This window comes from Chelonoidis abingdonii, chromosome 22 (genome assembly GCF_003597395.2).
Source record: "Chelonoidis abingdonii isolate Lonesome George chromosome 22, CheloAbing_2.0, whole genome shotgun sequence".
NCBI classification, from domain to species: Eukaryota; Metazoa; Chordata; order Testudines; family Testudinidae; genus Chelonoidis; species Chelonoidis abingdonii.
The window spans coordinates 9,747,164-9,774,357 of NC_133790.1; the positions used below are offsets into that span (position 1 = coordinate 9,747,164).

General features: G+C 43.3%; 1 protein-coding gene across 2 annotated transcripts; it reads right to left on the bottom strand.

The window, feature by feature from the left end:
* Positions 1 to 721: 721 nt before the first annotated feature.
* DHX37 (DEAH-box helicase 37) lies at positions 722 to 26,494 on the bottom strand. 2 transcript variants are annotated; one of them, XM_032791197.2, is made up of 27 exons: positions 26,291 to 26,494; positions 25,292 to 25,461; positions 24,241 to 24,353; positions 23,589 to 23,922; positions 22,509 to 22,657; positions 21,721 to 21,813; positions 20,994 to 21,090; positions 20,174 to 20,287; positions 17,818 to 17,919; positions 16,453 to 16,567; positions 15,972 to 16,067; positions 15,366 to 15,436; positions 14,389 to 14,533; positions 13,991 to 14,067; positions 13,010 to 13,242; positions 11,868 to 11,979; positions 10,704 to 10,810; positions 9,388 to 9,576; positions 8,227 to 8,351; positions 7,711 to 7,827; positions 7,254 to 7,426; positions 6,695 to 6,809; positions 5,715 to 5,852; positions 5,204 to 5,298; positions 5,036 to 5,109; positions 3,114 to 3,211; positions 722 to 1,984 (listed from the first exon to the last, which is right to left on the bottom strand). In XM_032791197.2, the coding sequence occupies exons 1-27, from the start codon at positions 26,391 to 26,393 to the stop codon at positions 1,902 to 1,904; spliced, it is 3,438 nt and encodes a 1,145-aa protein (XP_032647088.1). In that variant the 5' UTR covers positions 26,394 to 26,494; the 3' UTR covers positions 722 to 1,901. The 2 variants fall into 2 exon arrangements, with proteins under 2 accessions (XP_032647088.1, XP_032647089.1); XM_032791198.2 differs by having other exon boundaries at positions 1,808 to 1,984; positions 26,211 to 26,296.
* Positions 26,495 to 27,194: the final 700 nt, after the last annotated feature.

Here is a 27,194-nt window from a genome sequence, read left to right on the forward strand (position 1 = left end):
AAGAGGTTTAGCCACTGAATTTGGCTTTTGTTGTCATCGGCGTCTCCCGTCATAGTCAACCTATGAGAGTCTGCTTCTTGTAGTGCATCTTGGGCAAATGTAAAGTGGTGAGGGATCCACAGATGTGCCCATGTCAGGCAGACGTGACCGCATGCTTTTGTCACAGCTCTTTCTTTGCTCAGGCTTCTCTTTGGCCTTGTTCTGTTTGGCAGTGTTCAGTGGTTTTAAACACAGACCAACAGATCAGTTGCCATCCTGATCTATAGCAGCAGCAACTTCCCCCCGATTTGTAGTTCAATGTTTATGTAAAAAACACTTAAGATATCAAACTTTGGATTTTCTTATCAAGTTTAATTTCCTTAGGGACCATTTGATTTGACTTTGGCAGTATTAAGGAAGGGACTCATTAGAATTAACCATGATTTGTATCCTGCTTTGCTAGTGTGCATCATAAGGACTAGGGATGAAAAATGTTAACCGGTAAGCATTAGTCTTACCGGTTAACCCGCCTTAACCATTAACCCACGCGCCAGCCAGCCCGCCGAGCCCGGACCAGCTGGAGTGGGCCCAGCCCCACCAGCTTAAATTGATTAATCATTTAAACAAAATATCTTTAATGGTTTAAACGGTTAACTTTTAAACCTGTATTTACGTCCCTAATAGGGACATGTCTAGCACTCTGCAAACCTGATACAAACAGGAAAAAATGAGCCAGCAGATATAAAAGAAATAGACAAGTTTTAATTCACAAAATCCCCTTCCAAAATATAAACAATGTTTACATTTTTTACAATGTATAAACAGTTTCAAATAGCTGTTTATGGCCATATTTCAATAACGGCAGGTCCATGGTCTCTATGAAGGATAAAAAACCCACCTATTTTATACACAATAGCTCACCACATTTCTACAGATGCACACTGAACAGTCAGACCCAAACAAAGCTGCATCAGCTTTGTCCACATTTCAATACATCTCCGGTTTAGTGTGGGATGCTGACTTGCCTAGGCAAGGAAATCATGATACCTTTTTATGACGTTTTAGTCAGGCTCATTTTTTATATTAAAAGATTATTTCTGTAAAATAATTTAAGGCAGCTCTCACATCCGCCTCCCCCCTGTCCTATTACTTTTCAAAAGGAGTTTTGCACTGTACAAATTGACAATACAAATAACCATACAGCATTTGCTGACCACATGAAATATGATCAGCACCAACTGGATTTTTGGCAAGACACAGCGTGTTGTCTAGCAGGACAGTAGTCTTGGAATTCTTTCCCCACTGGGGCTAGACACAGGCAGGCTGATTGCAGAGGGAGGTTGCAGGAAAAAAAAAAACAGTTGGAGAAAGTGATGAGACAGGAAAGGAATTAAAATAAAAAAAAGGAAGAAAGAAAAAGTGGCTTGAAGGTGTGAGGTTTATGCCTATCCTGGTTCTATGGTGAATTCAAATGACAAAAGGAATACTGGAACATGAAGGGGCTACATACGCATTTGTGTCTTGAACTTCAGGTGTGCATATGAGGCGTTCATTCTGGATGACCAGGAACACTAGAGATTTTGTTTTTTTAAGCTACAGCATACCACAGTCACATACAAACCCCTTTACTTGCTCAAGTCAAGTACTCTACCCCTCTGCTGTAGTCTAATTGACTAATATAGTCTAAAAAGAAGCTTTTAAGAAAAATCAATTAAATACAATGGATAAAGTTACCCAAGAAATAATAAATATTACAAAACACCCTAGCAAAAACAGCTGGTAAGATGTCCTCCATTAGTAAATCAGTCTCTCCCCACCAAAATATAGACTTTCTTTTTGCTTCTGAGTCTTCCTAGAAAAAGGGAGTTCTGGACATGTCTGTGAGATACGGATTATCTGTAGACGGGAAAAATCTTGACAATTCACAATGTCACAGGTGGCCAGCGTTTGGCTACGTCATCGTGCATAACTTCGGGGATCCACTGGCAATATGCAGACAGCAAGTCTGAAACAGAAAGATAAGAATCATCAGTGCACAAGTAAAAAATAGCCAACAGCAGAACAGGGTCTACTAGAAGGCACGGCTCTAACAGCTGGGTCAGTTTGATCATGCTTTCAAGAGAGTCTGTAAAAGAACTGGACTCTGCTTACAGCCAATGGGGGGAAAAGAAAATAATAGAAGGGTGGATTATTTCAATTTTTCTGTTGTACTGTGTCTTCCCGGGAAAGACCAAAGAAGAAACTCCTTTGCACACATTCATCCCAGAAGAAAATCGCAGTGTTCAGGGCCACAAACTTGAGAGAGAACTTTTCTCCTAGAGAAAGGTACAGCTGAAGTGTTGGGGCATCTCTGCTTTTTTGTGACAAAGACAAATCATCATTAAATCCAAATTAAGGCCCTGATCCAACAGAGTACTTACCATTAACTTAGATATCTTCTAATCCTGGGAATAGTCCTAAGGCCTGGGGTTTAGGAGTGAACAGGAGTACACAGAAAGGTACAGGACTGGAAACTAGGAACTACTCAAAGCTCTCTGTGACCTTATACAGGCCTCTAACCTCTGTCTAAACTTCCTCACCTGTAAAAATGGGTGAAATACTTGTCCGACTGGTAACACTTTTAAAGTGTTTTAATGGTCTAAAAGTGTGAACAAGAATGCAAGAGTTATTGTTCAAGTTAATTCTGGGAATCCTACTAATGAAGGATTTTTTACCCTTGCAGCATCTGGTATAAAGGTCAGATTATTTGGTATGCTTAATATTGTGAAAAATAAATTTAAGTGGTACAGGAGTCTTCCTATAACATGGCCACTTTGTAACAGAGCTGCTACAAATCCTAATTATGTACAAATACAGACAACCGTATTACAAAAAAAACCCAAACCTTTTCAAATATTCATTTCCGGAGGATGACAGTTTATGAACTCTCATAACTCTTCCAGGCCTACTGGAAGACCAAAACCACAACACGAACTACCCTAATGAGAAAGACACTGAAAATGATTGCTGTTTTCACTGGTAGGGTATTGTCTGTTCCTTTAGTTAAAGTTCAGAAGACCAGCTCTGCTTGAAATCAGGTAAGAACCCTATGCTAGAATGGTTAATCGTCACCACCCAGCAAACTAAACACTTACATTTGGGATTTTTCTTCCACGCAGCCAGCAAAGCATCACGACTATCAGCACTTTCTGAAACGAGAGCCTTCAGCAGGATTTCTGTCCGGGGCTGAAGCCTGAGTGAATTCGAAAATGAAAGGGGATCAAATATAGATGTGAGCTACGTTCATTTATTTAACTATATTATGGCTGCGTCTCTACTTTAGTGCTTTCAGTCTAGTGTTCTGCATTTGTTTTATAATACTGATTAAAGATTAGATGTAGACATAAAACATGTGACCCATGACTAAAGGGACAGCCCCAACTAGAAATCTACCACTGGTTGTATGCAGGGTTGCTGTAGCCATGTTGGTCCTAGGATATTAGAGAGACAAGGTGGGTGAGGCAATATCTTTTATAGGACAAACTGTTGGTGAGAAGGACACAAGCTTTCGAGCTACACAGAGCTCTTTTTGGAGTCTGGGACAGGTACTCAGAGTGTCACAGCTAAATACAAGATTGAACAGGGAATTTAACTTAAGGTGAAGTGGGCTGTTAACACTCCTGTAGTCATAGGATTAAAAGGGGGTGAGTGGGTTCCAGATTGTTGGAATGAGTCATAAATCCAGTGTTTTTATTAAGACTATGATTTTTAGTATCTAGCAAAGTTATGAATGTAGGCTCTCAGGTTCGTCTTTTGAAAATATGCAGAGTTCCTTGAGAATGAGGTCTGATAGGTCAGATATGGAGTGACTGCTTGTGAAAAGTGTTCGCCCACAGGTAATAGGGTGTTTCTGTCTTATCTTTTTCCTGTGTGAGCTCATTTGTGATAGTCACCCATGCAGTTCTTATGGGGGCATTTAGTGCACTGGATGAGGTACACCACATCACGTGTAGATTCCGTGGATCTTGAAAGCTGTGTGTGGGGGGCGGTGTTGATCATTGATAGGGCCCTATCAATGAACTTCATGGTCCATTTTGGTCAATTTCACAGTCATAGGATTTTAAAAATTGTAAATGTCATGATTTCAGCTATTTAAATCTGAAATTTCACAGCATCGTAATTGTAGGGATCCTGATCCAAAAAGCGGTTGTGGGTGGGGTTGCAAAGTTATTGTAGAGCGAGTTGCTTTTATTTCAGAGGCTCTGCCTTCAGAGCTAGGCAGCTGGAGAGCTGTGCTGCTGGCTCGGAGCCCAGCTCTGAAGGCAGAGCCACCGTTAGCAGCAGCGGAGAAGTCAGGATGGCATGGTATGGTATTGCTACCCTTACTTCTATGCTCCTACTGGCAGAGCTAGTCCCTCAGTCAGCAGCCACCATTCTCTGGCTGCCCAGCTCTGAAGGCAGCGCAGAAGTAAGGGTGGCATACTGTGATCCCCCCTGCAAAATAACCTTGCAACCCCCTTTTGGTTCAGGACCCCCAATTTGAGAAACACTGGTCTCCCCCGTGAAATATGTACGGTATAGGGTAAAAGCACATAAAATACCAGATTTCATGTTCTGTGACATGTTTTTCACGGAAATTTCTTTGGTGGGGCCCTAAATTACTGTACTGCTACAGTGTCATTGCCACAAAAGGCAAAACCTCTTTGGAACTTCTGTTTTGTTAGACAACTGAAAATGGTTTAGCTGGCTAAACTGTGAAGAAAATTAAGTACAGAATCCCAGGGACTGATCCTGCATATAATTACACACAAGTAATTTTACTGGCACCAATAATCCCACTGAAGCCAGAGTAACTACTCACATGTGTAAATCCTTACAGTTCATCAGTTTTGCATGATAAAGGCCACTGGCCTTAGGTTTGCTAAGACAATTTTCCTTCTCTCTCCGCTTAACAATTGAGGTAAATATCTTCGCACTCTTCTCAGTTTGGAAGTCCCTCTCTTTTAAGAAGGCTCAAGTGACTAACACCACTGCTGGGTGCATGACACCTGTTTAGTCGACTGTTTTAACAACTTACTTGGACCATGTCTTCAGCATTGTGAGTGGACTGGACAGCAAACAACGCTTATAAGAGCCCAGCTGTTTAATGATCTAAAATAAATATTAGCATTTGTTAGACACTTGCCATAAAGTAAGAGGATGCTCTAAAATGTACGGGGAAACCATGCAAGTTGTAATCACTTACTTTCCCTTCCAGTAAAAATTTGGCAAAGTATTTGTAGCGATCAATACCCTCTGGGTAATCTACCTCCACTGCTGGAAGCTGCCAGCCTACTCGATCTGGAAAGACAAGTCATATTAGGTCTTCTATTTAATTCTCAGTGTGGATTGTTTCATCAGTGTAAGACTGAAGAACACAAAGAGACATTGCAGGCATTTAGAGAAATGCACAGCTAGGAACAGTGACATTAGAAGTCCTCAGGTACAGGACAGGATGTGAGACACATCACAGCAATACCAGCGCCTAGAGGTTAGTATGCTAGCACCTCTGTGCTAACTCTGGAGAACCCAGTGGAGATACATAAGCCATCTCAAGGCATGTATAACATTGATGACTAGCAGGGTTCAGTCCTTTGGGACATAAAGAGTTTCTATTCCATGGCCTTACAGCCAGTAGGGCAACAGAGAGCAGTTTTCAGGGGAATGTAATATACATCAGAACTACATTCCAACATGCAATGTTTCAAGAAACTTACAGAAAACACTTGGTCTCTGGCATCTTATTCTGCCTGTTTCAGGGCAATAAAATGGAGGAGGATTTTCCAAAGGTTTCCCAAAGTGACAGTACGGAGGTAGCAGGACTGGGATCCACTCAGATTCAATGGCCGAAACACCTTCAGAATGGAAGCACATACTACAAAATGAAGCATCTTTGCCTTCAGAACAATCTGTTCAGTACTGTTTAAGCAGGGGTAACGTTCAGTGAAACTCGCACTCACTGGAGGTGAGCTCCTCAGACAGGTTGCCTCAGGGTCCATTTGAAAGTATCCCCATGCATTCCAGCACAGTTTTGTTTGACCTAGAGTCAAAGGAGAGCTGGAGAGGGACTCTAAGCCCTCGTTCCAGAGCCCACGCCTCACTCTCCTGCCCCGCATCATTTTGTTGGGTGGGAGGGGAGGCACAATCTGACTTGATCAAGCCCATTTCTTTTTGGCTGGTCTCTGGAAAGCAGCTGGCAGCCATGGGGCTCCAGCTCCTCTTTTGACCAGCTGACTCCCTTGAAAGTCTCTCTCCCTGCTTAGGACAGTCAACTGGGGAGAATCACCCAAGTGGTCGGAGAGAATGCAACCACACATCTAGATGTAGTTTTCCTAAGCCAATCCAACTCTGCACCTAGGAAGGGAAAGATCACAAGGAGCCAGAGGGAGGTGGTCTAGGATATTGTGAAACAAGAAGGAAATCAGCAGCAATTTCCATGGCTGCCACGGGGATGCCCAGAGCCACCAAGAGCTGGCAGCTCTGGAGGGTGTTTCCAGCTGGACAGGGCTCCTTGGTCCTGGGGATAAGTCAATGAGAAATTAGACCTGCCATCTACTGATCCCCATACTCCTGGCCCACACCAAAGGGCAGGCGGGACTTGTGCTGCGAGCAAGTGAAATACTCTTCTGATTCCATAGAGAACTGCTGGATAGATCTGAAGAGGGAGGAGGAGCTGAGCCATCTTACCCAGTCTTACCTTTCATGTACATTTGAGTAGTTTCAACAATTTCTTGATACACCACGAACTCTGGGAGTTGTTTGAAAAGGACAGAATTGGGGTGGATAAAGACAGGGTCATCCAGCAGAGGAGTCTTAAAAAAAGCACAAAGGGCTCAGGATGAACAGTAGCATGGAAGGAGACTGATGATTAGCAATCCAGTTCCTTGCCAGCATCTAGTTTAAATCCTTCACCAATTTACCATGTTCTCTAAGCGATGGAGATTTTTGGTAACACCCTGGTTTTCTGCATCACCTTCCTTCTAGGGACCTCAGAGCGCTTCGCAAATCGCCATTCATTACACTTCCCAAAAATCTTGACAAGACACCGTAGAAAGTAATCACCCCAGACTAGGAGTGGGGTATCTGCAGCACGGAAGAGTTAACTTCCTACAGTGAGACTGGAGCAGGGCTGAGAACAAAGCACCAGTCCTGCATTTGGGCCACTAGTCCATGCTCCGCATAGAACTCTTATTTCTAGATCACAGAGTTACAGGAGGAGGGCGATGGTCAAACTGAGCAATGCCACTCATCTTTACCTTGTAGGCATATTTCCATTTCTCATCCAGAAGCTCCTCTGCCTGGATCCTTCGGGCAACATGATCCCCTAACCCCGCCAACACTATCTGTCTCAAATAGGTCACCTGGGTCTCTGTGGGAGGCTTCATTTTTGGATCAACAAAGAGGCCAGCATCAGGGCAGACTGAATTCACTGAGGAAAAGCAAGAGAGTTAAGATTCTGACAAAGTTGGAAAGAAAAGGGTGTGACTAGAGGATCCCACTTAATTTACCACCACCTGATGATAGGTACATACTCTCTAAAGCCAGGGGTATTTGCCATGAAGACTTAGCCTCTAGTTACATTGGGTTTATGAAAAATACCACTGTGGTGAGCCACGGAGCATGGGCTATGCTGCTGGCAGCATAAAAGGCTGCAGCGTGCTGAACAGAGAAAGCCCAAGCCTGCGACTGAGTTATCTGCTGCTAAACTTTTACCTGCTGTTGTCAGCTGCCCCCGTAAGCGCCTGATTTCCACCATTGCTTTGTATCGCAGCCCATTTGCTTCACAGAATTTAGGAGTACACCCTGCATACTCACAGGCCCCCACAGCTCCTGGAAGAGAATCTTTATTCAGCAGGGAAAGGACAAAGAGCTTTAACAAAACAAAACAAAAAAGCCAACTAACTTTCCAAAGGTGAAACCAATTAGGCCTGAGAACATTTTCCCCCAGCAGGGTAGCGAATCCCATAGGTTCTATCTATTCAGGTTGCTCACTGGCTGGAACTAGGCTGGAGAATGCACTGATAAAACATAATACAGAACACCATCTTCCAGCAGCGAGAGATGGACCAGAGGACTTAACGTCTGTGAACAGCATGTAGCCCTCCTTATACAGCATTTCCCATTGCTACAGCTCTATGAATCCTTTAGCTCTGAATATCTGATCATGTTGATTGAAATTAACCATCTCCCCGCAAGAAACAGTATGTTCAAGTCACAGGCAATAGATACCTAACATCACCATGAGGTCTCCTAGCTTTTGAAAAGGCCCTTGTCCAGCCCAGATCCTTCGCATCTGTGTTACTCTTGCTTTCTTCCCCTTGAGCTTCTCTGTCTCTTCTTCACTTACAGCTGGTCTAAACCAAAAGCACAATCGATACATTTTAAAGCTTTCTAGCAAGCACCATCAGCCATGTCAAAGCAGCTCTGTATCATCCCTTCCAGTATCACTGAACACCAGACAGACTGATATACAATTAGTAACCAAAAACCTGTATGAAACTGGAAGATAAAAAGAAAACCCAGGGAATCAGTCAGTTCATTATCTCAGGCTGATCCAAAATAGATAAAACTGGGTGACTAGGAGAAGTAAGTGCTGCCTCAACACTCCAGTAGTCGTTCTACCACATGGGAGAATGGAGCGTGAATTCCAAGCTTGGCACGCCATCCCCGGGAGTTATTTAGAAGCTACAACAAGGATATGGGACACTGCTGCTGGTGGGGCCAGTACTGCAGCCTATCCAAGAGGTGTATGTCTGAACAGAGCGTTGAGGAAGTCATGGGACTAGAGACTCAGACTCACCACCATGCCCCTGCCTACATATGGACCCAATTCCCCATCCAGCAAGTGAGACTGAATGACAAAACAATTCTGAGTGAGAGGTTTTAAAAAGCTAAATGATTAGTGCGGGGATCAGACAGACAGCACGCTGGTCACGATTAACAGAATATCCTGCCTCTGCTCTGATCTCCCCTCTAGCTTTCCAACTTCAGGCTACTGGCAGAATGACCACTGATGTCAGCTATACATGGGCTGCATTTTAGTCTGTTATCTGTAACTCTTCCACAGTGCAATCAGAAGACAAATGTTAGAAATGGGGAGAAAAGGTCTCTAGGTATCTACAAGGCTATAGTTTTAATTCATGTCACCAAGCACAGAATACAGAGGTCAGTCAATGATACTTCACTGCCACCTTCATGCTTAGCTCCATAGGTACTAGTTTCATGGGGTAACCATTAGAGTTGCTGTATATAAGGGGATAAAACAAATATTTTCCTGTCCAGTTTGTCTCTCCAGCTTTGGCTGGTATTCCAGAAAGCAATACCTAGGCACTCTTTAAATGGTATCTGGTGCTAAGGGAACCTATTTTTACTCCAGCTTAAGCCACTCACCTCTCAAACTCCTCAAAGAACTCTCGAACGGTCATTGCCGACACTATGGTAATGGCATATGGCAGGCAGTCGTGCTGTTTACTTAAAGCAAGCATCTTAGCATAGCGTGGGGCCACAGGAAAGGACGCCATGGTCATGCCCAAGGGACTAATTGGACAGCTCAGCTTTGCTCTCTGCAGCTCTTTCAGCCTGGAAGAGGCGGAAACCCAGTCAAGTGATAACAGCATTTCCCCCCTTTCACACAAGCTTTTTCTATAGACTTTGACTCGCCAGCTGTTTCTTGCACACTTGCACTTTTCTCTCTCTGATTGCACATGTGACTTTAGTAGTGATGAATGACTCCAAATTCAGCCTGAATTCCTGTCTTCCCAACACTGCTTCTGCCCTGCCCTCCCCTGAGGGACCACCTCCAAGTGTCAGGAGGGCTCATTCTCAGTCCTGGGACTCTCAGGGTGTGAGCAAGTGTGGGAAGGCAGCAAGAGATAGGCTGAAAACCCCATTTCGCAGAACAAGAATCACATGGTGACAATTTCTGGTCCGTAGAAGCGTGGACTGCATTTGAAATGGTCACTATGGGCTGATTTACCCAATTTCACAGCAAAGGAACAGCATCGGTTTTAATTCACCCCTTTTGTTATTTCATAGCAAGTCCGCATGCAAACTTTCATTTCAGAATAAAAACGTGTCCCATTTTGATGTAGCAGAAATTGTTATTTTTACTGATTTTGCTGAATATCAAAACAGGGCACTTATTGCAGAGTAAGAGTGGCCACACAGAAACTCACAGCAAAACAACAAAAGGGGTGAATTAAAACTGACTTATTTTGCTGCAAGCATGTGGGGTAGCCAAGGAGAGCTATTGGATCCCCTAGAATTTACTACAAGGCCTGGAAAGGCCTCTGAACATTAACCACCAAGATTTCAGTGGTGCATGAAATACTCCCCATCTTCACAGTGCTTCAAGAGCTGTCTCGATTCAAGGTGCAGTAGAAATCCAAGGAAGGAGGAGCAAAAACCAAGCCATTAAAGTCTGAATCAGTCTCAGCTTGGCTGGTTTAAATCATCAGTTTATTACAGACTAGGAAGTGCAAAGGATTCTAGGAAGCAGCCTAGCTGACAAACCCGCTAAAGCATGGATACCAAGGGGAGATTATCAGAGAACTAGCACAGAAGGGAAACCGGCAAAGCTCCGTCTCACCGTCATGTAAAAGATGATGTAGGAAAAACACTGCCCCTGTTGCTGCTTCCAGCCACTGCTATAATCCTCAGTAAGTTATCACTGTGAAAAAACTTGTGGGAGACCTCAGGCACCCTACCTTCCTGTCTTGAGTGGCTCCTTCAGGGCTCCAAGCGCTATCAGTAACTCTTCAGCAGCTGCAAGTGCCTCTGTTGGAGGTGGGGTTGGAAAAGGGAAGTTGATCACCTAGGAACGCAGGAAGAAATGAATGTATAACTGACACTGAACAGTAAAGTTCGGCTGTTTATCTGAGACAAGTCTCCTTTGGTTCCAAAAGCCAACAGAGGCAATATATTTAGGAGAACTCCCAGCACAAGCAGACACTTGGAAGGGAGTGGCTAGAGCAAGCGGTTAGGCGTCAGGAATCTGGGTTTTTATTCTCGACTGTGACTGAATCAAAGTATGGCCTTAGACAAGCTGCCTGAAGGCCTTTTTTGAAGTGCTGAGTACAGGGCTGGCTCCAGGCACCGGTGAAGGAAGCAGGTGTCTGGGGCAGCCAACAGAAAGGGATGGCACTTCCGGGTCTTCGACGGCAATTTGGCGGTGGGCCCCTCACTCCTTCTCTTCCTCTTTGGCGGCAGCTCAAAGGTTTTTTTGTTTTTTTTCCCTTCGTCGTTTGGGGCGGCAAAAAAGCTGGAGCCAGCCCTGGCTGAGTACCCAGAACTCCCAATTTAAGGCAATTAGAGTCTGGGGGGACTCCGTAGCAGCCCTCTGAAAAGTAAGCCCTTAGCCTGTGTGTTTCAGAGCACCCCTCTGTAAAATGGAGATATTGCCCCTCAGAGGGAAGTTGAGAGGCTTAGAGGACACTTGTGAAGTTAACATACACAAACAATGGACATGTAGGCTTTATTGCTCCTTTTGTATGAATGTAACCTCAGTTCTTTTAAAGGAACAATCGATTTCATTATTTTCCTCGCCCCATTTTTGAAATCCCAGCTCTGTGCTTTGCTGGCTGTTTTCATGAGACTGTTAATGAAAAAGCACAGTGCACGTACAAGTGGAGATGAGGTTGTTAAGCCTATTGAAGAGGTCTGATGCAATGCATTGCAAGACCAGAGCTGAATGCAAACCAAGCCCTGGGACTACAAAATAGCACATTTCCTGCCCCCCCCCCCATCTATGATACAAGACACAACGTATCCTCACACCAAACAGGTAGCAGAGCGGCAATTTATGCTTATGTCTGGCTCCCAGAAGACACTGAAAAAGAGTGCTAGAATGTAAAGCCAGCTTTTTGGCTCACCTTTTCAATGTTTAACGCTTTCATCTGTATAATCAAGTCTTCCACAGGTCGCCTTGTAATTTCCGGAGGAGAAAATTTCTCAAAGTCACTGAAAACTGCAGATGAATAGAGCCTAACGAAAGTGCCGTGTTGGTTAGAGACGGATATGAAATCTGAACCCACAACATATACGTCACACAGATGAAAACAAAAGCAAATAAAGTCTCTTTTTGTTTTTAAAATTGCTTTGGACTAAAAACAAGTGAATTTTTAAAGGTTTAATCTTCAGATTTTAAAGCATCTTAACCACATTTACATCTAAAATACCACACCAGAGAGATCAATTCATCTTCATGCATAAAGCAGTAAGACAGCATCGTTAAATGGGAACCTGACATAGAATGTGTTCACAGATATTTCTAAAATCACAGTGATACAAATTAAGCCAGCACAAGTATGCAGCTCAGTGTATCTGTCCCTCATTGCCCTGCATTTTCATCCACTAGATGAGGTCTCTCAGTCAACATATTATAATAGGTAGCTTGTGGAAACGATCACGCTACATCTATTTCAGTTAAACAAAACGTAACAGAACAGCTGACTATGCTGTGATAAATGGCTAAGCCAAGCTAGAGGGCTAGCTTAGCAGCCAATGCTCTGCAGTGCCCCCCCAGGCACTCTGGTCTAGTTCCTCCCACTGAAGTCTGATTCCTTGAGCCAGAGGAAGCTAGCAATGCTACAGTTAGGAAATCTTGATGACTTCTCAAAACTCTAGCTGGCCCTACAGTCCCATCCAGATCTCCTTTGTTGCAAAGACAGTGGTGAGACAAGGGATTTTCAGGAAGGCATCTAGTAGTTAATATCCTGCAATCCTCTCCCTCTTTGCTAACATTATCTAAGGGCTCTCTTTGGGCTGGGCAGTTCCATTTGGATCATTTTAACTGTTCTGTATTTGGGCTGTTTTACTAAATGGTGCTTCACTGCCTTGAGAGAAGTGCATTCTAAATAAGTGAAGTGCACGAAACGAGACCCAGTGGAGCTGTCTGATACACAGTGGCAAGTGCTGGTATTTTCCTTTCATCTGGCTGCCCAACAAACAGAGAATGGTTTTCAGACTCTGACCTCTCCTTTGCGAGAAGCCTACGGAGAGGGAACTGGCTAACCTGTAACAGTGCCCTGGCTCCGTGCGACCAGCTCGTCCTGCCCGCTGGTTTGCAGATGCTTGAGACGTCCAGGTGACTCTGAAAGACGAAACCCCAGTAACTTTGTCATAGAAGCGTTTCTTGACTTTCCCGCAGTCAACCACGTATTTAATGCTGGGGATAGTGAGAGACGTCTCAGCCACGTTGGTTGCGACAACACACAGTCTTGTTCCAAGAGGAGGAGGTCGGAACACCTGCAGCAAACACAGTTTGACAGATGAACCGCATTGCCCGTAAAGCAAGTTAGTGACGTCAACTCAGATAAGCTAGAATGGGAGTGGCCAGCCTGAGCCTGAAAAGGAGACAGAATTTAGCAATGTATATTGCCAAAGAGCAACAGTAATATGTCAGCAGCCCCCCATCAGCTCCCCCACCCTGCTCCCAGCACCTCTCACCTACTGGCAGCCCCACTGATCACCACCTCCCCCTCTCTCCCCGCACCTCCCGACCAGCTGTTTCGTGGTGTGCAGGAGGCTTGGGAGGGGGAGGAAGGAGGGCACGGCAGGCTCAGGGGAGGGGGTGGGAAGGGGTGGAGTGGGAGCAGGCCCTGTGGCAGAGCCAGGGGTTGAGCAGTGAGCACCTCCCGACACACTGGAAAGCTGGCGCCTGTAGCTCCAGCCCCGGAGTCAGTGTCTATACAAGGAGCCGCATATTAACTTCTGAAGAACCACATGTGCTCCAGAGCCACAGGTTGGCCACCCCGAGCTAGAAAGACAAAAGCGATCACAACGAGCGTGGCCTCATATCATGTGTCCTGAGGGGTGAACTGAGCACACAGGTCAGCAGAGGTCTATTCTCTCCCCTACCTGAATCTCCCGCTGGTCTGCCCACTGCAGGCTATGTCAAGATGCTAATTTTAGCACACAAACCAAGAGCTGCTGTATACATTCTAAAGTCAGGTACTGAGAACAGTCACTTGTTTCTGTGCAAATAATCCTTTACCTTGGCTTGCTTTTCTGGTGCTAATAACGAGTAGAGTGGGAGCACGTAGAGTGGAAGGGAAGAATCAGACTTCTCACCTGTAGAGAAATAAAATGGCATTCTTAAAAACATCGCAAGCAAACACTGGACGTTTCATTCCCAACAGCATCCTGACAAACTAAACTTTTAAACACATTTCAACCTGAAAAGAGTCAGATTTTGCTTCTTTTAAAATTGCCATCAGAAACCCTGCAATGAGAAACCCCCGCTTTATAAATAATGGTTTACACTACACAGCCTAAAGTAGTCACACACCAGTTTAGAAACAAAGCAAACAGGACAGGTGCCCAGTAACAGCTTCACATATTGGTAAGTGAGGTTTGTTTTACATGTGTGGTTTTCATTTCAAAGCATCCAACCTTCCTCTAGTCCATCGTCCCCCAACTCTAGGTCAATGTCAGAGCCCACAGCATCCTCATCTTCATCCATTTCAGCTTCTCTGTCCTCATCGCCTTCGTCCACCGGCAAAACGGAGTAACTGTTCAGATCGATTTTGGGTAGTGGCTAGAAGTGAGAAAAAGGGGAACCATTAAAAGTCTTTCTACATTTAATATTAGCAGTTGTGCAAATGGTCATTGGAAGCGGTAATAAATGCAACTCCCAATCCTGAACTTCCACTGATCTCAAGATGCATGGGGGATGGGCCCTAAATGGTTTCATTCGTACTACATGGCAGGAACATTCGATCAGCATCCGTAACTGAGGGGAATCAGGAAAGACAAGCCGGTTAAATGTTTTTAAGGACGTGTTGTGTAGAAATGATGTTTTGTACATCAGGTTCCTCCCTTCCCCACAACCCTCCTTCAGGCAATTTTACCCATCAGTGTCTAAAATCAGAGAGCAATATTTTAATAATTTAATGATCTGTTGGCAATGAAGTTCACATCACTTATACGGTCAGCGGCCAAACACCAGGTTTCCTCACAAAGGAATCCTGAACCCACGAAGTCCAGAGTTCCTTCCACTGAAGTGCTAATTTATTCGTGCTTAATAGTGGAAATCCATCTCCCCTCCTTGTAGTGCCCAGGGGTGCATTCAAGCCTTTCCCTCAACCAACCACTTAATGCAGGAGTTACAAATCTAGAGCAAAGTGGGATGGAATTATTTACTTAAGGGACAGCCACTCAACTGTAAGTCGCTTACAAATCAGACCAAAGTATTTTTTTTTTTTTTTTAAATCTGTTTGAAAACATTCTGTTTTCCTGAGGTATACACAAACGAAAGCCAAAACTGAACTTCTTTTTCAGGTCAACAGGGGTAATCTAGATTCCTGCTCTTTTGCAATAATTATCCACTGACACGAGTGCCAGTTCCATTCAAGTTTAAAAGATATTACCATAGTTTTCCTCTGTTTGGATTTCTTAAATTTCCTGGTTTCTTCGACTGATTCTTCCTTCTCTTCACCTCCTATGAAGAAGCATGTGGGATTCTCAGAGTGCTGAAAGATGACTCTGCAGAGCAGAGCTTAACATTGCTCTAAAGAGTTCATCATTCAAGATGTCAAAGCAAAAAATAGCTAGTGATCAAGTGGTTGAGAGGGCCTCGGGCATTTTTGTTATGTTAAGGAATCATATCAGTGGCTGAGGGCTGGCAGATTGCTCTGAAGTGGTGCATTTTGAGGAGGACTCTGAAGCAGAGGATTAGCTTGCTGCAACAGGAGAGGATGTGAAAGCGATCTTCCATTTTAGGAAACAGCACCATTCCTTGCAAGCTCCTGTAATCAATGCAAGGCTGAAACAGTGGCGAAATGCAGTGGACCCCAGGGGAGTTAAGGAGGGTGAAATCACACACAACACAGTTTTCTCAAAGCTGAGTCATCAGGATGTCTCTCAAAAGGTCTTTTCCCAAGTTTATTTTTGGAACATTCATTGCTTAAAAGCAAACTTGCATCTCCATACAATCAACAGTTAAAAGTTAGCAGCCCTTTAGTCCCTGGAGTTACCTTCAGTTTTATTTTTTCGGAATGGAAAGGCTTTTCTTAGTCTTCTACAGAGCGAGTGTACTTCTGCTTGGCCTGTTAAGAACACCAAAATCCCTCCTGCAACAGAACAGGTCAGCATAAATCAAAAAAGACAGGTCATTTCAAAAGGGAAATCACAGAACCAGCACTCACTCTCCAGAGGACAACGTCAAATATATCACAACTGTGGAACATAACGCGTGACCCACTTCACAATTCCTTACTAACACATGTGAGAAACCATGCAGAATACCACAGCATATTTAAGTACAGGCTTATTCTCCAACAACATCCCTTGCAAGGAATAAAGTACAGGAGACAGTGCTGCTGGTTTTTATAGGTTGTTTTGTTGTTGTTTTTTTAATAAAAAATGTTCAGTCCCTGAAACCACTTAGACCCTTCTGGTAAACATTTTAAGTGTAAAGAATTTGAGATGCTGAAGAGTTGTCTGCAGCAGTCTTACCTGCTGGTAACATTCGGTGGATTTTACAGACTTTTCTGAAACATTCCCCATTGTAGTCATCCGCTGGCGTTCTCTTATTAAAATGAACAGTCACAGGGAATTGCCTTGCATCTACCTAGAAAGGAATCCAACAGAAAACAAGCCTCATTTTACGATTACAGCAGAAGCGGGTTTTACGTACTGTGGTTCAGGGGGAAATCAGAAAACTCATTAAAAGCCTTGACAATGTGCCGTTTCACACAGTTAAACAGATTTTCACCACACTTCACAGAACTGGCTTATGCATTTGTTTTGAAATAACCCAGTTTCTTGTAAACCATTCTATTTCTTCTCTGTATTTAAGCTCATTTTTACTGTTTTGACCCTCTGAAAATGAGTGCAGCAAATCATCCTAAAAAAATAAAGAGAATGAGAATACATGAGAGGTAATCCAGTCCAGCATTGCTTTGTTAAGTGTCCTAGCTGAAGCCCCAGTGTCTAAGATGTAGTTAGTTTGAGACCCCGAAGACGGGAAGCTCACTACAACCAATTTGTTTGGCTATTGCCCTAGGGTACAACAGTATTTTTCGTACTACAAAGACCTTTCCAATGATTCTGGTTGATCGAATGTAAAGTATTACCACTTTGAATGGAGACCTTTCTTTCCAGTATAACTTTCTAAACAATCAAGGGTTTAAGATTCCTTATATCTAGCTTGCTACCCACAGAAAACTAGCTGTAACATTTAGTGCAACAAACAGAAAAATTGCAAACATCTTGCACTCCTACTACACACAAATGGCACTAAATTAACATTAAAGAGACTTAACATTTCAAAGTAAGAATGAAGGTGCTAATCTGACTTCACGGTGCCTTTCACCTTCTGTGCATTGGCAATATCAGCACAACTCTGAATACTGTGTTAACTGCTTTCGCCAAGCCAACATTTTGTAGTTTACCAAAAATAGCAGGCATTTCTCCTGTCCTTACCACACAAACTGATGACAAGTCAGTAGAATCAGAAACTCAAGAGAGCTACTTGGAATCCAAAAGGCTTTTTAAAAATTATTGTCAAAATTTGAGAGAGAGAGAGAGATTCCACTCTATGAAAACTAGAACTCCACTTGGATCATTTTCTAAACTGTAACTGTCAGTGTTTTGAGACCACTTTCTTCAGTGGGAGCTGGAATTCTTAGCAAGAGAAGCCGTAAAATACATAGTTCAAAACAAATTACAAGCAGGACAATTGCCTGCAGCGCCATTGCTGAAATGACTGCAATGCTGGCTGAGAGGACTGTAAATAACAGGCAGCAAAAGGAAAAATGCCTCTGTAAGCATCCAGATTTATAAAGGAAAATAGTCAGACCCCACTAGGATGAACGTTACCTGTATAGCAGGAGGAACAGCAGGAAAGAGTTTCTTGTTATCAGTGAAGTCTTCAACACGAAGGGTGGCAGACATAATGATTAGCTTCATAGGCTGCCCTTTCTGTGGAAATGCAAATATGCAGCGTTAACACTGCAGTCTGGCCACTTGTAATCAGTTATGCAGCACTACACACATGCATGTGCACTGTTGTAACAGATACCAGATATAAGCCTCTGCCCCAAAGCCCTCACAGTCTGAAGGCACAAAGTGCAATATAAGGCCACAGGACAGGACAGAGAGAAGGCCAAATACTGCAGTCCTTAGACAGACAAAAATCCTATTGGCAACCCTGACTCTGCCACAGACTCACCAAGAGGCCAGCCTTAAGCAAGGCACTGAACCTCCTGCTGCACGTCTGCACAGGTACAATAAAAAACAAACACCTAGGAATTGTCATGCTAAATTAGCCAAGTGGTCCACTTACTCCAGCATCCCTGTTTCCAACAGTGGCCAGTACTGGATATTTCAAGGTACATAAGAACGGCCACACTGGGTCAGATCAAAGGTCCATTAAGCCTAGTATCCCGTCTTCTGATAGTGGCCAAACCCAGCTGCCCCAGTGGGAATGAACAGAACAGGTAATCATCAAGTGATCCATCCCCGGTTGCCCATTCTCAGCTTCTGGCAAACAGAAGCTAGGGAAACCATCTGTCCCCATCCTGGCTAATAGCCATTGATGGACCTATCCTCCATGAACTTATCTAGTGCTTTTTTGAACCTTGTAATAGTCTTGGCCTTCACAACATCCTCTGGCAACGAGTTCCACAGGCTGACTGCACATTATGTGAAAAAATACTTCCTTTCATTTGTTTTAAACCTGCTGCCTATTAATTTCATTTGGTGACCCCTAGTTCTTGTGTTATGAGAAGGAGTAAATAACACTTCCTTATTTACTTTCTTCACATCAGTCATGATTTTATAGACCTCTGTCATATCCTCCCTTAGTCATCTCTTTTCTGAGATGAAAACTCCTAGTTTTATTATCTCTCCTCATATGGCAGCCGTTCCATATCCCTAATCATTTTTGTTTCCCTCTTCTGAACCTTTTCCACTGTCTTTTTTGAGATGATGCAACCACATCTGCACACAGTATTCAAGGTATGGGCGTACCATGGATTTATATGGAGGCAATATGATATCTTCAGTCTTATTATCAATTCCTTTCCTAATGATTCCCAACATTGTAAGCTTTTTTGACTGCCGCTGCACACTGAGTAGATTTTCTCAGAGAACTATCCACAATGACTCCAAGATCTCTTTCTTGAGTGGTAACAGCTAATATAGACCCCATCATTTTATATATATAGTTGGGATTGTTTTCCAGTGTGCATTACTTTGCATTTATCAGCATTGAATTTCATCTGACATTTTGTTGCCCAGTCACCCAGTTTCGCGAGATCCTTTTGAAGCCCTTTGCAGTCTGCTTGGGACTTAACTATCTTGAGTAATTTTGTATCATCTGCAAATTTTGCTACCTCACTGTTTACCCCTTTTTCCAGATCATTTATGAATATGTTGAATAGGACCGGTCCCAGTACAGACCCCTGGGGGACACCACTATTTACCTCTATCCAATCTGAAAAAACTGACCATTTATGTCTACCCTTTGTTTCCTATCTTTTAACCAGTAACCAGTCCATGAGAGAACCTTCCCTCTTATCCCATGACTGCTTACTTTGCTTAAGAGCCTTTGGTGAGGGACCTTACCAAAGGCTTCCTGAAAATCTAAGTACACTATATCCAGTGGATCCCCCTTGTCCACATGCTTGTTGACTGCCTCAAAGAATTCTAGTATATTAGTGAGGCATAATTTTCCTTTACAAAAACCATGGTGTACGGTAGGTGTAAGATTCTCTTGGGGAAGTCTTTTCCTAATTGTTGTCTTATACCTTGAAGGATGAGAGTTTACATCCAAATGCAAAGGTGAATGTCCTTAGTTTCTGAATAAATGTCTAATTTTAAATCCTCCTCAGTTCTTGGACTTGATGTCTTGTGGCAGTGAGTTATGCAGGTTAAATGGGTATTGTGTAATAACTACTTGTTTCCTTTTTATCAGTGTTTAAGTGTTTTACCTGTCAGTTTCACGGAACATCACCCCAGTTCTTGTGATATAAGAAAAGAGAAAGGGGGCTCTTTTTTTGCTATTCTTTATTTAATCTAGCTTCCTAATATTCCTTTTTATTCATCTCGTCTCCAAGCAGAGGAGTCCTAATTTCTCCACTCTCTCCTTTCTATGCATTTAATCATTTCTGTTACCCATTTTTGACCCATATCTGCTCCCGCTAAGAAGTGCGACCACCTCTGCTTTTCTTACCTTTCCACGAAGGGGCACGATGCGAGACAGGAGGCCAATCAGGATATCGGTATACACACTTCTTTCATGGGCCTCATCAATAATGATCACTTTATACTTCAAAAGCAAGAAGTCCTAGAAATAAAGAAGGAAGCGGAGTCATCTCACCACATCAAGTCAAAGCTCAGTCGGGTCTCTCTACGTTAAGGTTGGGTCAGTCATCTAAGTCATCACTTCGAATCTATCTAGGTTTATATGACTCTCCCACTACTGTCCTATCTGAGCACATCACAATCTTTCATGTACTAAAATGGATGGTCTTAAAATTGGGTGTGCCTCACTGGGGTAGAGGAATGCCTGGTGGTCCAAATTAGCGATCATTTGTCCTCCTAACACCCCTGTGAGGTAGAAAAGTGTTAATATCCCCATTTTACAGATGGGAAACGAAGGCACAGTCTTAGTCTAGCCATAGTTCACAGTCTAAGTGACTTGCCCAAGGTTACATAGGAAGCAAGTGGCAGAACAGGGGCTTTGAACCCAGGTTTCCCAAGATGTAAGCTGGTGCTCTAATCCCTGGACCATTCTCAGTCTGGAGAATGTGATGAAGAAATCCAATACCTATTCCTATGAAGGTCAATACAGCAGCTAAAATAAGAATTGTACCTCCACTAAGCATAAAAAGAATAATCATAGATACCTAGTCGCCAAAAATACAACTGCTGAAAGAGGTTTTGTTTCAGGAAGGAACGCTTGCACTCATGGCAAGTCCTAGCAGGAATGCATGGAATTTCTCTAGAGACATTAAATGCCTCCTGTTTTTTCATTGCAGAAGGTAATTTACCTTCTGAATTTCTTTCAGTAGCACACCATCCGTCATGAACTTTATTTTGGTTTCATCTGTAACGTTTCCTTCATAACGTATTTGATACGAAACTACCCTGTAGAGAAAATACATCATTATTGCACAAACAAAGCCACATACTTAAAAAAAAAAAAAAAAAAAAAAAAAAAAATAGACCAAACGTAAAAAGCTAGGAAAGGAAAGAAAGTCAGAGTTCAGGTTATAATGCTGTCTTCAGCCCAATTCAGCTACGACTTGGTACGATAACATAAGGTGCATAGAAGACCACAGATTGCCTGAATCTCCACTTCCCAAACTCCAGCAAATACAGAATTCTACTGCCTTATACAGGAACCTTTCCTTCTAAGAAAGCAGGATACAGAATAGCTTTATTTTCAACTAGCCTATTGTTATGGCACACCTGCTCTCCCCTACAAACAGCACAGCCACGTCTCCTTCCCCACCTCCTCAACAATCCACTGACTCTCCAACAGGAACCATGTTAAGACCAAGACCACCATCGGTTTTTCTAGGGAGCAACAGAGCTGAGTTCTTTGAAAACTTCCTACGGTTCCTCTCTGGAAAGGCCAGCAGAACAGGCTTCAGCTAATCCGACTCCAAGATAACATCCCTCCAACCTCTCCCACGCAGCAGATTTATACTAAGAGGGTGCTAGGTTCTGTTGCTTTTGATTTTCCTGGTTAGCCCCATATCTTTTGGCCCTTACCTGTGTGAAATATTCATTTCCTTAGCGACCCGATGAGACATAGACACTGCGGCTACACGCCGAGGCTCTGTGATTCCAATGATGCCATTGGAACTAGGATAGAGGAGGAAAGCTTTTTACAGACAAACCTAGGAAACAGGACAAGAGGAATTCCTCCAAGTGGGTTTTGGCCTTGTCTTAGCACACATGCAGGTTCTCCTTTATTGTTGGGAGGACCAGGTAATCCCTACCAAACTGGGTCCTTTGGGGAAGAAGCCTGGGCTGAAGAGGGAATATTGCAGAAGCAGAATGTTTATTGCAACTGAATGAGACTGAGCTGCAGAAGGCAGGCAGCATTTAAAATGCGCTGCCTAAACCTGTAAAAGTGACAGTAGCTCCGCACAAGCTGCAGGTGGTTTTTCACCATGTAGAATGGTGTTTATTTTAATTTTGCAAGGAACATGTGGAGTATCTTGTAGAGATGAACCCACCAGCTTTCCCCCTTAGCTAACCTACCTTCAAGTTTAGTGACAAGTACTACAGTCCTACTGTGAAAAATAGAACAGTGATCTTTAAAACAAGGTAGCAGTTTAAAAGCTCTAAAATAAATAATCTTGAGGGACTTTTGTGCAAACTAAGGACTGCCCACAGATTTTTCTCCTTCAAGTTCATTTCACCTCCTTGCTGCTCATAGAGGTAACAGCACTAACACAGGAGTCTTAAGCAGAGACAACATTCCAAAACCAGAAAGGGATAGAACTTATATATATATTCTCATCAATTTTCAGTATAAAAGAACAGAATCCCACCTGGCATAGCCTGCTTCATACAGAAACTGAGGCACTTGAGTGGTTTTACCACTCCCGGTTTCTCCGCATATGATGACAACAGGATTCTCATTAATAGCTTCCATGATAACTTGTTCTTCAGCGAGGATAGGAAGCTTTAACCTCGCTTCCTATTGAAAACAAAACAGAAACTTTATTTTCAGTTTGTGTGTCTTGATTCCTGTTTCTGCTTGTTTTTTTAATGGGTCAAGCTCAATTAAAAAAAAAAAAAAGCTGTATGAAAAGTCTAAAAGATTCACCCCATCATGGATTTTCCATTCCAAAAGTCATGAATGATACTTTCACATACAGTCCAATGCATGCAGGAGCAGAAGAGGATATAGATCCCTCATATCTAGGATATTCTGGTAGCACACTGCCTTCCTCATGGCTTGGAAAGTTATAAAATGTAGGGTAAAACACTGCCAGGCCAACCAGGAACTAGGATCAGCAAAATATTTCTTCCTGACTTCTCAAAACATAGCTGGTTACTCAAGCATGAAACTAAACCAGTGCTCTGATTTATTAAATTCAATACAGTGATCTAAGATTCACTTGCGTTTAACAACATTTCAAATGGAAACTCATTCCATAACTCACTATCATATCTGCTCAGTGATAAGTGGACTCTTTCAAATTTCTGCAGAATTAAATCTATCTGAAACTACATTTAGCATAATGGAGAATAAAACCCAGTTTAACAATTAAGATTTTCAGTTCATTACACCAAAGGGTTTAAGATCTCAGATCATTAATAAGTTACATATTTAGTATTAGTGACAAATACATATCTTTTGAAACAAAACTGAAAGTAGTTTCCTTCTTTATTCACTTGACAAGCTCAAAGCTGTGTGTCTAACCAGCAACAGCTGGTATCAGTAACACTTAAAGCAATGCTGGGAATGCACTCTGCATTGTTTGCACTGTATCAATGTTACTGACTGATGCAGGTGAATCCCACAAGTCTCCATTTAAGTATTTGTCAAGAATTAGTCTAATAAAGAGTGTCACTCCAACTCCTTGAAGAACGTTCATTGTGATGAATTACTAACAAAGACTGACCTGTATCTCAGGTGACCTGTCCACTGGGATGAAAACCGCAGGCTTGGATGATGGCTTATTAAAAGCTTTTTGAAGAGCTGGCGTGCTAGGAAGAGCCTGATCACTATTCAAGGGCTTCTTAATGCATTCTTCCACCTTTCCAAAGTTAAAGCTGTCAGTGGCTGTCTTTTCAATTGCTTCTTTATGCTCTTCCTCTTCATCCTCACCAGAACTATCAGAGGATTCAGTCTTCTTCTCAGTCTCCAGTTCCATATCTAGTCTGCGCCTTTTTTTATTTGCACCACTGATGCTACTAATCTTCTCCGGACACGTGGTGCCGCTTTCTTGTACTGTCCTAAAACAGAATATTTACACATTATAGGCATTTCCCCCCCAATATAACTAGCATTTTCACACTTCAGATCCTCACCCCTCAAAAAAAAAAAAAACATCTCAAAGAACAAGCAGCTGTAATAAGTCTCATTTTCTTTCTACCTCACCATAACTACCAAACTATTTTTACTTTAAATAATTTACAAATCTATCAAGTAATATTTACAGTAACTTAGGCGAAGAAGCCATTTAAAGCAAAAAAGGAATCTATGTGCAACACAGAGACTGAGAAAGCAATAATATGCCTGAGTTGCAACAGTAGCAATAGATGGAAGTTTACCGTTTGGTCTGGTACATGCGTTCTCCAATACCCAACTTGGAAGTGGTGTACAGAAGTTTCATTTCAACCTCAGAAGCCTGGACCTCATTTAACTTTCTTAGCAATTCAGCTCGCTACAGAAAAAAATACATAATCGCTGTTAGAACTGCTGCACCAGCAAAAAAGATTCACTTCAAGTTCTATCTTACTCAGCTACCAAGTCAACTGCAGTTTAGCTTGAGTAAGGACTAGGGGACAGAGCCATATTATACTTGCATGCTGGGGAAAACCATGGTAAGTTAGAGAGACACACTATTGAAGTGTTGCTAGTGACCCCATGAGTAAGGCTGGTCAAGGATCATCATCCTATTTATTTCTCTACATTTTAATTGAAGGAATTTTGTCTCATTTTGGTACAATAGGGGTATTGGAGCCTTTCATTTTGCTATTCATCTTGAAAAAGGTAACATATGCCCAATGCTTTTTATTTACAAATAACATGTTTCACCTTCAAAATACTTTGCAAATATTAGCCAATCCTCATAATAATACTTCTAAGAATCCTCCCTACTTAGATGCTCAAAGTGGTTAAGTGACTTGCCCAAAGCAGGACTAGACCTCAGAAGTCCAAGGCTCCCAGATCTACCCTCCTGCCCTCTCACTGCATTCTGATGTCAGTGGTAGAACTCTACTCAAACTTTGTCCATAGCAGCACACTGTACCAACAGTCCCCGAGTAGCTGTATACTTTTACCAAAAAAAGCAGCAGTTAAATAGTAAACGCTGTTCCAATTTAAACTGGCAGCAGGCTTCAGTGTCAACCTCTCACTGAAATGCAGGCGGCAGTCTACACAGTTCTTGACATTGCACTGGGTCACAATAAGGTGTCTAGATACACCTCTGCTTCCCCAAGCTGGTGATAGGCAGATGCTATAAAATGATTCTAAGGATAAAACCCTTGCTCATATTCCCAGAGAAGCCACTTTGGAAGCCTGTTCACAACAGCCCCATTTAAACAGTTTTCTTTAACACTAAACAGCTGGGCAGAGCCTTATGACCGGGGTGCAACCTACCTGATTTTTCTTCTCTTTCTGCTCTAAAATTTTCTGCAATATTTTCCTCTGTTTTTTGCTCAGGGGCTTCTTCTCTCGTTGTGTGACACAAACTACTTTTTTCGTCTTTGTCTTTTTCCCTGGCAGGACTAGGGCATTACTTCCATCCACTCCTTTCAGCTTTGCCTCATCTGAAAGAGTCAGTTATGGTCAGTCACAGGCCTCAGATAGCTTATTTTTAACAGGCTTATTGCAAAGCTCGCTGCTTTTAAATAAAATGGCAATAGCAACAATTACATTATTGGCAAAGCCAATAGGATTGCTGTGCAGGGAAACAATGCTCCTCTCCTTACGGTTGCTTTCATGATAAAAATCCATCTTTTCTTGTTATTGAGTAATACCTCTATGAAAAAGGCTAAGTTTTCATAATCAAAACATTGTACCAAATAATCCTCCCTTGGGAAGTGAGCACTACCCCTATTTTCATAATGAAGAAAGGGGTACACACGAGCTAGGTGACCTGTCCAAGCCCACACACCAAGTTAGCAACACTCAAAAGCTCCACCACGTGGATCTAAAACAGACCTTGTCTTTGGTCTCATCTTATTGTCACCTCTTGTTGCCGCTAAAGAGTAAGTAACCCTGGATTTATTGATAGGCTTGTATCTGAGATCAGGGCAGGTACAGCATAAGCAAATGCAGTGCAAGTTTCCCCACACTGTCAATGAGAATGTACCTCAAAACCATGACAGCTAAAGATGAGGGTCAATTCAACCTCACAACCAGTTCATTTTCTTCCAAAAGAGAGACATTAGGGCTCAGCAGGAGTGAGTTGGTGCGCAAAGGGCTCACCCATTCAGGAAGGGGAGTGAGTGTACAAGGAGGTGTGAGCGTGCAACGGGCACCCACTCAGGAAGGGGTGAGTGTGCAAAGAAGTTACCTATTCGGTAGGGGGTGAGTGTGCAGGGGGGCGCCCATTCCGGCCCCTCCCCCGGGGCGGTCATACGGCGTCGGACTCACCTCCCAGCTCCAGCTGCACAAGCTCCGGGGCGGGCGGCTGCTGCCCCCCGGCGCCCCCCGGCAGCCGCGCCTTCCAGTTGTGCCTCTTGCGAGCTCTGCCCATGGCGGGGGCGGGAGAGCAGCACCAGAAGCAGAGACCCTGCGGAGACAGGGAAAGGGCCGCCGGTCACGCTGGCACCCACGTGCGGCACCAGAAACAAACACTTCCGGGGTCACAGCTGCAGATCGCGCGAGAGCTGCAGGGTCAGGGGCGGGGGCGGGGCGAGAGAAAGGCGGGAGGCGGGGCGTGGATAGAGTGACACATAGCAGGGAAGGGAAGGGAAGGGATTGTGGGAGGGCAGTGGGCAGGCTGCAATGCAGAGCCTGACTTTCCTCTCCTTTGTGTGTGCAGAGCAGATCAGTTGCATCTTTCTATTGCCCATAAACTCAGCAAACCAGCACTGGCTGTTTCACCTCTCAGATAAAATACAGCTACGGGGGGTGGGGTGGGGTGGGTGTGTGTGTGTGTGTGTGTGTGTGTGTGTGGCCAATAGCAACATGCGATTAGAATGCATGCAATGGAACTAATTGGAGCCTTCCGGTTCCTGACAAATGGGCTGCCCAGTATCGTATTTTGGAATCATAAATATGTGTGTGAGTAGCCCTATGGGTTGCAATGGAACTTAAGCAAAGTTTATCCATCTTGGATGAAGGGCAGAGTTGACTGTGCTAATCTGGGGGTAAGTGACTGGCCTCTTGAGACTGAGAGCAAATTGCATATTATGTGATGTTTTGTGTAAGTGACCATTTATCACTAAGTCCAGTTTGTCTGGATGGCAAGATAGACTGGAGAGTCTAAGGGGACTGTCTTTGACTCCATGGTAAGTGTTATAGTGACCTAGGAGTTCACCTTTGTTCCTGGCTT